At 40.6% G+C, this 10,812-nt stretch overlaps 1 protein-coding gene across 1 annotated transcript; it reads left to right on the top strand.

The window, feature by feature from the left end:
* Nucleotides 1–7,224: 7,224 nt before the first annotated feature.
* Nucleotides 7,225–8,756, top strand: gsx2 (GS homeobox 2). The gene is made up of 2 exons (XM_005923312.2): nucleotides 7,225–7,722; nucleotides 7,957–8,756. The coding sequence occupies exons 1-2, from the start codon at nucleotides 7,347–7,349 to the stop codon at nucleotides 8,295–8,297; spliced, it is 717 nt and encodes a 238-aa protein (XP_005923374.1). The 5' UTR covers nucleotides 7,225–7,346; the 3' UTR covers nucleotides 8,298–8,756.
* The last annotated feature ends 2,056 nt before the right edge of the window (nucleotides 8,757–10,812 follow it).

Below are 10,812 nucleotides of genomic sequence, written 5' to 3'. Positions count from 1 at the left end.
TAGATAGATAGATAGATAGATAGATAGATAGATAGATAGATAGATAGATAGATAGATAGATAGATAGATAGATAGATAGATAGATAGATAGGTGAATTCATGTTAATTTTTCTTCAACAAAATATCAATTGTACAGTTGCAGCTGCCACATAAAATAAGCACTGAGGCACATTTGGTCTGTTGTAAGCAAGATATTCAAGTATGTTCAAGCTGGCCTTTTCATCTGAGAGAAAAAGTGTCAACAGTAAATCAACAATAACCATCATCATGTCATTTCTGCAACCTTTTACTGAATCTAAATTTTCTTTAAGTGAGAAAATAAGGATTTGGATGCTGTTTGCACAGAGGAGTGAATTTAAATGAACACTGAAATGCAAACAGCGAGGAAGACTAAACTGGAAACTGAGATTGATGTGTTCTTCATTGTTCAGATGAGAGGAATAAGGTTCAGAATGCAGTCTTACAGTGGATTTCTCTAACTCCCTTTAACTTCTACATATCTTTCAATATATGTGTAACAGATGGAAAACAAGTGGACATTATCTGAATTAAGAAATAAGTTTGTGTTTTTGTGGACGACCGTATCTGACCTCAAACACGGGGAAAAACTGCAAGCGACAAGCTGCCTGAGAGACAATAACGGGCAATAATGAGGATCAAGATAATGACAGACTCTACTCAACATGACACTTTTTCAAATAAATATTTGGCAGCAACGCATGATACAGCCTATGATTTGCATTGTAATTTCTACACGTTTGTTGTCTCATTATTCTAAATTTTCAGTGCTAAGTAGGAGGACTGAATTGATTGGATTTTGAGAAACAGTAATAAAAACAAAACAAACAAAGCACCATCATTTTAAAAAACATTAATCATTCCATTAATCTTATCTAAGCAAACAGCACTAATCAAGTGCAGCAGGAAAACAAAAAAAAGCAAAAATGTGAGCCCAGTGCAGTCACTTATAATGTTAAAAGATGCAGACTGTCACGGGAGTGGAACGGACTCAGGCGCAGACTGAGGAAGCACAGTTCAACGACACTTTATTAATCACACTGGTGCACTATATACACGTGAAGGGGGGGGGGAAACACCAGGGTCCCGGGGATCAACAGGCTGGGGAGACACACTTCTTCGCACTCGCTCTGCTCCTCGTCCAAACAGTCTCCACACAAGCAGCTCACTCTCCTACTCACGGGGTCCAGGGGTCACAAAAGGGCTGATCCAGGTAAACCTGTTTACACAGACGAGGGTAAGTCGAAGGCAAACACGGGAACAGTAGAATCGCAAGGAAGCCAGGCAATACTAACGAGAGTTACTCAATATTCCAGCGACGAATAGCTCAGAGTCCCAGCCTTAAGAGCCAGAGAACTGCATTTCGCTCGAGATCAGCTGCAGGTGCGTGGGCCAAGGGCAGGAGCCCAATCAGAGCTCCGCCCAGGCAGACAGGTAGGAGAGACAGAGCGAGAGAAAAACAACAAACACTTGTGGCCACACTGGGCTGGCCGGGGAGGCACAGGGACCATGACACAGACAGTCCGATTTAAAATACTAAAACTAAATCTAGACAAATATCAATCTTTTACAGTTTTGCTAATACACTATTAAAAACTGAAGTATGTTAGTTTGTATAATTGATGTAAACCACTCTTTATATTTAGGTCTACCTAGGCTTTCTTTTATAAAAGATAAGCCAAAATAAACCCTGTTATAACTAAAGCAAATATGGATTTGGCAAACTGAGCTCATGTCACTAAAGAAGCAAAAGTGGTTTGTTTGCATGTGTGTTTTCAAAAGCCATGACCAAAGGGCACACCCACAGGTACACAATAGTGACAAATATACTTTGCCAACTGTGAGGTTTTTCATATCATTGCGTAATACAAAAAAAACGACCCAGTTCTTGCCAGGTCTTAAGTTAAATAAATACAAAACAACACATGACACATTACATTATGTCCTTAATGTCAACTAACTGTACCCCATGATTCAGTAGCTCGTAGAACTACCTTTAGCAGCAATAACTTGAGGTTTTCTTATGACTTTATCAGTTTCTCACATCATTGTTGAGGCATTTTCACCTTCACTCTTCTGTAAATGTTGCGTCATTTCCTTGAGGTTTGTTGCATTCGCTTATGTACGGCTCTCTTACAGTCCTATAAGAGCATTTCAGCTGAGTTGAGGTCTGGACTGGGCCACACAACTAATTTATTCTTTTCTTTTTCAGCCATTCTTTTGTAGATATGCTGCTGTGTTTGGGATCTTTGTTGGGTTGCATGAGCAAGTTACAGCCAAGCTTTGGTTATGGGACTGATGGGCTCATAGTTGACTCTAGAATACTTTCGTATACAGAGGAGTTCATTGTTGATACAATGATTGCAAGATGCCCAGGTCCTGTGGCTGCAAAAGCAGCCCAAATCATCACTCCTCTACCGCTGTGCTTGATATTTGGTATGAGGTATTTGTGCGGATATGCTTTGTTTGTTTTTCTCCAAACATGGCGCTGTGCATCATAGCCAAATATCTCCACTTTGTTGGAGGAGTCTTGAGGTTTGTTCACATGCATTTTCCACACTCCTGGGAAGACTATCAGTTGTTTTCAGTGTTTTCCACTTGTGAATAATCCTTCTGACTGCACAGTGATGGACATCAAATTGTTTGGAAATAGTCTTCCAATTGCTCCCAGATGGATGTACAGCAACAATTAATTCTTTGAGATCATTGCTGATCTCTTCCCTGTTTAGCTTTATATTAACAGACCAGCAAGCTTCAAGTGCATTTGGTTATCAGCACCTGTTTGCTACTTGCTTACTCTTAATTCCTTTCGAAGTTAGGGTGCTACTAGTTTTGCACACTATCGTTCTCTATTTTGGCTTAATTTTTTTTTTTTAAATAAGTAATGAAACAGCGTAATATGTCATGCACTGTTGTTCATTTCAGGTTGCATTTACCTAATTTTAAGACTTTCTGAGCACCAGATGTTTTTTATCATTATACCCTAATATGTAAAACCTGATAAAAAAAAAACTGATAAAGGCTATAGTGGCTTTTTACTTTGACTGTAAGTTGCAATAATAATAATAATAAGTGCAAATCCGACTGCATGAGAGCAACTGACAGGTATAAGGTGTGGAAAACATGGATGATACAGTTTGGTTTGTTTGCTTCCTTACAGTCTGATAAACAGAGAGATTGTGGCCCACGTCTATTCATGGCCCAGGCTGGTGACAAAAGATGCGGCCTGGACACACATTCCAGTCTGCTTCCGCTCCAGCACACAAGCTCAATCCCAGGGATTTCCCCTTTCAGAAGCCAGAAAAGGAGGCTACAATATCACCTCCTTTAAATCGGGAGACAGGATGGAGGTACTGCTGTCATTCACTCTCCAACTCATTTACTGATTTAGGTTTCACTGGAAGTCGGGAGCTCGCAATAGAAAAAAGGGGCCAATTAGGCCATGACTGTTTTTACATTTTAAATTTTGACTTTTTCTGAAAATGTGCTGATCTACTAAGAAATCAGAAAAGCTATTCCAATGGCATTATTCTGAACGTGAATAATTCTGCTAAAAGGCCAATCATTAACAGAGATAAATAGAATCTTGATCTTCTTGGAAACCTGTGCGTCTCCTCAGTAGTGAGCCGTTACAGTTAATAATTCCTAAGCCCTGCAGTGTAGATTTAAGTGACCAACAATGGAATAGCGTCTTATTACAATAAGGACTGAAATTCACGACTATTTGACAACTCAAGCAAGAAAAGATTGAAATAAGGGCTGTTCTGTGCTGCACTCACTCTAATGGCATTTGCTTAGTCTTTTGGAAACAACAGAGCAGGCAGAGGGACAAATCAGGGCTCTAACAATAAGCTCTAATAAAGACATTTCTCTGGGAACTTAAGCGTGATCGGCGTCACTATCAGTTGCTGTTTATCTCATTTTCGAGACTCCTTAATTGTGTGCGCTACGAAGCACAGACTCATACACATACTACACTGAGTGTGGACATCCAGACACACTCGTTGATGTAGGGGCACACTTCAGACTGGAGTGTCTGGTCTGAACAGCTCTGTAAGGCTGAGAAGTGTCTCCCTAATTAGAGGGAGCCTGGTGCAGGACATCTCTATAGGCCATCAACAGGGCCCTCGCTGGCTTTGTTCAGCAGCCTCTTCTTACACTGAAGCTGTCACTTTACTTTTCAATAAGCCTGAGCTCCTTAACAGTGTTGTGTGTACCCAATCACTGGAACAGTTTGTAGATATTTTCAAGGATATAGCTGCAACACAACAGTCCTGTGATTGTATATTGAAAGAAGAATATCTGATCCATTTTTTTTTAGGACAAAACGTTAAATGCCGTTTATTGATCTTGATCAGGGAACTAAAAGAGTTCAAAAACTCCTGATGAGAGACATTAAATGGCCCTGCTTTGTTTTGTTTATCCGGCTAAGTTGTCACACCATTTTAAGATGTAATTATTTCTATCTCAATTTTGCATAGAAACCTAATTATTCACTGAGATATAAATTAGATTCCACATTCATGGAGACCATGACCCCCCAAACTCCTGCAGGATACTATTCAGGGGCAAGCCTCTTTCTCTCCCCTGCTCTGAGATGGAGAGTAGCCACTGCAGCTGCTATTCACATCAACCAGATAATTGTTAATGAAAAGTCATTGGATGGCATTATGTTGTCCACGGGATCATTGTTCATTTCCCCCCATCGCCACTGAGATCTATATGGAGAACCAGAGTGTTTCCTTTGAGTTTTGGTATTCAGGATCTGTTGCCTGGAAACTAATAAAGGGGCAAATCATCGACTGTATTGGCCAAGATGGGCCGCAGACTGGCCCTGCACAACAATGCAAGGTTTGTAAAAAGGCGTTGAAACAAGTTAATGACGCTTGTTGAACAAAACATTAATGGACTTCTTCACGGTATAATATGGCATGGGATGCGAGGTGAATGGGGGGGACTTTAGCTGCGCACTTTAATAAGTTTGTGTGTTTTTACTACTGGGAGGAGCTGGATATGCACACATACACACCCACCTATTTGATGAACTTGATACTAGAAATTTTGTGCGGGACTGAAAAGAAAAAACAAACTTGCACCTATCTCAGAAGGGATTTAACTTAAAAAAAAATCCCCCTCTTTTAATTTTAATTTTCAAGTCATTGAATGGGCCGTTGATTAATTGCCCATCAGCATGATTTGAAAAGGGGTTGAATAGTGGAGGGTACTGCTGCACTAAAGGCGCAAAACGTTAGGGAGAAAGAAGAGGCAAAGTGGGAGGTGGGGCCTCGGGAGTTGGACACATTTCTCATTTTTAATCTAACATTTAAACACCCAATAATATTGCACCGGCCCCATTTACTGCACCGACTTCTTAACCGAAGCGGACAAAAAAAATGCACTGCAGCCCTGTCACCCCGAGCAGAATAAAGGGAATCAAAGGATTTTTCCCTTAAATGGACTAATTTTCTCCTTGAATTATGAAAGTAATGGCTAGGTAACAGCCTGTGCTCAGTACCCGACGGCTTAATGCTTCCTAAATCCTTCCACGTGGCTCCACTAGTCCTGGCAATTAGGACTCATTATAGCCTCATAAAGGATCTCATTTGTAGGATTACTTAATAGACAATGAAATTTTATCGTGCAAAATTATGGAAAAATAATATTAGACCTCGCATGGTGAGGCGAGGGCGCGCGCCACGCATCATTCCGCTTGGTTTACTTTCTCTCTCCCGTCCTCTCTCTGGTTCAGGACTGTTATCTGTACCATAACAACTGCGCGTCTTCCTTGTCAAACGCTGAATTCGCTTTATTAGAGCAATTACTGTCTGTGTGACTGACATGTCTGTTTTTATCTTTATTATGGTTGGATTTTAAAGATTTTGTAATTCTCTCAAAGAGTGCATCGAAAGTCACAGCTGACTAAGTGCTTCAGTTGCCTTGTTTGTTGTAAACATGTGTGTTTGCTCTGCGATGATGAGTTTCATACAGCAGGTTTTTCAAGAAAAAAATGGTGACAAATAACGTTTTAAAAGTTGGAATCCACATGAGGCTATTTCTATTTTTTTTTTCTTTTTGGCCTTATTTGTTTTGCTACAGACAGCGGACAACTTAATATCTGCGGTGTTGTACCTGTACCGTCTGCACCTTAACCCCGCTGACGGCTCACATATGAAGGTTCGAGGCGTTACTTGGCAGATGAAAGCAGAAGCTAAACCTACCGGTGACCCGCCTGGGGATCAAACTCGCTAATTATTGTCACAAGATGAGGGATTAACGCATTTCTGAAATAGCTGCCTGTTTACCCCCGCACAGACTGGCCATTATAAACACTTTCTAATTGAATCCTAATCGCCGTCAAATAACCCCAGTCCAGACTCGCCATGAGTTCATAATTCTTTAATTGCTAGAAGTGAAACCTGGACCAACCGGATTCAATGCACGATTAGTCTGCAAAGCAATTATTGCTCATGGTCGCGTGGACAATTCCTTATATCTCATTTGCGAACTATCAATCCTTAGCCTTGGACATATATCGTTCATTCCTATGTCAGACTTATCAGTAATTTAAAAGAATGTGAATAAACCAATAACTGACTGCAGGTCAAATTTGGAAAAAAAAAAAAAGAAAAAGAAAAGAAGAGTGAATCGCGTATGTAAAGCACGTTTTGTCAGAAATTTGAAGTGTTATGGATACTAAACAATCTATTTATATAGTTGCAGGTGTTTCCAAACAGCTTTTCAGTAGTAACAAGTTTGAATTTTCAAATCTCACCGGCACGTTTTAAATGTTCGCAATATCTATCTATCTATCATCTATCTATCTATCATCTATCTCTCTCTCTATATATAGATATAGATATAGATATATCTATATATAGATATATCTATATATAGATATATCTATATATATAGATATATATATATTAGGTTTTGTTTCAAATGTATTACAAAGTAATACTTCAGTCAGTGTGAATGTGCTGAAAAATGTCTTTGTAGAACTTTCTGCACAGTTCTCAAAATAATAAATAAATAGAAAAAAATCCCTGAGTATGTTATGTTACCAGTCAAGACTTTTGTAAATTCGGCATAAAAAAGCAAATCTTGAAGATGTGATTGGAGGCCTATATGAGACATCACGTGGTCTAGGTCACTGACAGTATAAACCCCAAGAGCCGGGTGCGCACGTGGGTGACGCTGCAGGGCCAACCCTCCTCGGGCTCTCTTTTGTTGGACCATCAAACATAAGCACCTTTGGAAATCCCGAGGGGCTCAGATGAGAAGCAGCAATCATCCTGCTCACCGAGTGATCACTTATCAGCGACGCAACCATGTCGAGGTCATTTTATGTTGATTCTTTAATAATCAAGGATACGGTGCGACCTGGACCAACTGAGCATCCAGGACAAGACTTCCTTATTCCAATCAGCATGCACTCTCCGAGCGTAATGACTGTCACCGCTCCCGTGTGCCCCTCCAGGAAAAATGGGACTTTCTGTGTTTGTCCACTGTGCGTCACATCCCACATCCACTCTTCCCGCAGCGGCATTCCCATGCTGAAGAGTCAGTTTCCAGGAGCAGAGCCACAGTATTGTCAGAGAATAGCACATCAGCAGTCTCCTGCACTCGCTCACCCTGGACATACACCTGTCTGCACGCCCACCTTCAGCGTCACAGATCCCAGGAGATACCATTGTCTCTCTATTGGTAAGCACGTGTTTTCTACTGTCTCGGCTCATGACTAGAGCTACTGTCCGGCACATATTTGTGTACTTATTAGAACTCGTGTTGTACTTTGTAGCAGTAAGATCAATGGTATGCACTTTGTTTTTACGCACGACGATTTACGCGCGATATTTCACCTGTCTTCGATTGAGCGCGCATTCACAGACGAAGTACAGAACTTAAACATGACTCAAAAATGTTTGTTTCCTCTAACAGGTGCCTCCGAGAGTAACCACATACAGAATGGCAAGAGGATGCGCACGGCTTTTACAAGTACGCAACTCCTGGAACTTGAAAGGGAGTTTTCCACGAACATGTATCTTTCTAGACTCAGGAGAATCGAAATCGCTACATATTTAAACCTGTCAGAGAAACAGGTGAAAATCTGGTTTCAGAACCGCAGAGTGAAGCACAAGAAGGAGGGTAAAGCCACCCAAAGGAGCGCGCACAGTGGTTGCAAGTGCACAACCGGCCACACAGACTATTCAAGGTCAGAAGACGAGGAGTCTCTATCTCCGGCCTCAGCCTCTGAAGAGAAAGAGGTGTCACCCATCTGAGAGCAACTCGGCTCAACAAGTTCCACTGCTGGCGCATCCTCTGCCCTGCTGCATTTATGGATCACGGCATCACCCAGCCCCTGAGCCAAATATCTGCTGCATGAAGCCTGAGAAGAAGTTCTGAAAATATTCATTGTTCTTCGCTCCATGTTCTTTATAATGTTCAAAACAAATGTTTAATGTTTAAAAACCAGTGTGGATAGGTGTTTGTGAAATATTTGGGAACACGGCCAACTATGTGACTGATGTTATGTGGACCCCCTAGGTTCTCACCTACACTACCTTGTTAATTATCCCCAGTAAATGATTTCAGTTTTTGCCGGAAATACGTTTACAGTCAGTGACGTGTAGCACAGAAAACCCCAAGAAATAGTAAAGGTCTGACGTGTAAACCCGAAACCTGTATGTAACAATTTGTAAACTTTGTATATCTGTATTTATTGAAATAAACATGACGAGCTGACCTAATAATTTGTCATTATTGACTTACTATGATTGATTATGCACATGCTCACCCGAATCTCCAATATTTCTAACACTGATAATGAATACAAAGTGGAAAAACTGATTTTTGCGTCTTTGAGAGTCGAGTTGATTTAAAAACTGCTCGCAGGGATGATTTTTTTCACTTTTCCATTAAAAATATGTAAATATAAATATAATTATAAGTGAAATATTACAAGGTTTCAAACGTACATTCGTTGTAATTTTATGAAGAAAAAAGCCCCCCTTATATAATTTAATTTAAACACAATTAAATGTTTTTTTCAAAAAATTAAAATTCCACCTTAAAAAAGATAAAGTTGTTTTATTGTATTACAAAGATTTTGTACTTTCCTAGCCTCTGGCTCATTAAACCGTGAGTTCAGTTATCTTTTAGCATTTCACCGAATTAAGGTGTTTCTGTCACGACAGCTATCATTATTAAGCTGTCATTCCTAACCAGTGGTCTTATTCTGTTACACCTCAATGTCCACTGTGCGTATTTTATTTAAGAACATTATGAAGCAGAGCTCAATTTACAAGATCTAGCTATCTAATTCAAAATGGATGAAGTGAGCTTTATGAAAGTGTAATTTCTCCTTAGATGTGACCACAAAAGGGTACCCGATAACGCCCCCGGGGAGCAGCCAATAGTCCATTAATGTTCGCTTTTGAAAAGATTTTGGTTGTCCAAAGCGAGTTTAATTGCGTTTTCGGTCCCACGTTGGTTGATTATGCTGCTATTGCTTGAGACCACAGAACAAGTATATATAGAAGTGGGCAAAGGCTTTGACAGGTTAGATTGTCCTGCCTTGGGACTCGCATTTAGCCCAGGACCCCCGACGGCTGTGTGCTGAGAGAGCTTTGAGAGACAGCTACAGGGTTCCTCCGAGCGACAGAGAACGATTTAGTCACTGTTTCATTAGGCACTATTTGAACCTTTCAACTTATGGTGAATTAAAGGGGGCACGCTCAAATGGAAAGGCTCTGAGGAGGGATTACGTAGGAGGGGCCACTGGAAATTAGCTGACGCCTAATTTAACTCGTTTCTGTCAGAGTTTGGGATACATTCCTAATTGAGAGGGGAAGCAGGTGAAGTTTTGGTCCCACGCAGGCCCATTCAGAGTAGGAATAAATGGTCCCCATTCACATCCCGCTGGTGATCATATATTATTGGGGGAAAGCCATCTAATGAATATATATTGAAGTTCCTATTAATCGAATTAGAGTTCCCTTGCAGGTGTGAAAGACCAGTGCAGCATTTAAAGCTATTAACAATAGAATAAACCACAGTTTCGACAAAGACTCTCCCCCTTTTCAGCCCCACAGGACGTGACCTCAAACTGTAAGGTCTATATAATGATGGGCTGAAGCTCCTTTTCCCAGGTCGAACGGCTATCTCTTCTATAACTGTCACAATGACGAACTTTTCCGATCACACGGAGGTTACACAGATATTTGAAATAATGCCGGGCTGAGACTGTGGAGCATAAATTCTGCAGTAAAGGGACTATAGCAACCAATGCACAGAAAAACGAGAGCACTCCAAAGTCGTCCTGCATCGGCCACCATTGAAAATACAGCAATTACGCATGACAAAAGACAATTAATAAGAGCGCTTTTGAGCCTGGTGCAGCTGCTGTCTCATGCGGAGAGATGGGCTGGAAGAAGCTGAAGTACCCGAGGGGGGTGTTGTCTTTTTTTTTTCCTCCAAGAGAGGTCCACTTTATTTATTTATCAGCAGTGTAGCATTCACCTTCCGCACATATATCTATTCCATTCATTTAAATCACATATCAACGGGTTTCCCCTGGGACACACGCTCTGATCTCACGTTAAACACCTGAACGTTTTTACACTTAAACACATGGATCTGAAATTATGATACTGGGTTACTTTTTCGGACCAAGCTACAGTCGAAATGTGTATTATTTAGGCTATAGTAATTAACTAATATATTTATATAGTGGCCAATTTCTTTCTTTCTCTCTCTCTCTCTCTCTCTCTCTCTCTCTCTCTCTCTCTCTCTCTC

Source organism: Haplochromis burtoni, unplaced genomic scaffold, assembly GCF_018398535.1.
Source record: "Haplochromis burtoni strain Fernald_Lab_line unplaced genomic scaffold, NCSU_Asbu1 Contig_65, whole genome shotgun sequence".
In the NCBI taxonomy this organism is placed as follows: domain Eukaryota; kingdom Metazoa; phylum Chordata; class Actinopteri; order Cichliformes; family Cichlidae; genus Haplochromis; species Haplochromis burtoni.
Note: the sequence above shows the minus strand (reverse complement) of the source record. Positions and strands in the feature narration are given on the sequence as shown.

Coding starts and splice junctions, on each gene's coding strand:
- gsx2 (XM_005923312.2), top strand. CDS start 7,347: ATGTCGAGGTCATTTTATGTTGATTCTTTAATAATCAAGGATACGGTG. Junction 7,723..7,956: donor ATACCATTGTCTCTCTATTG/GTAAGCACGTGT, acceptor TTCCTCTAACAG/GTGCCTCCGAGAGTAACCAC.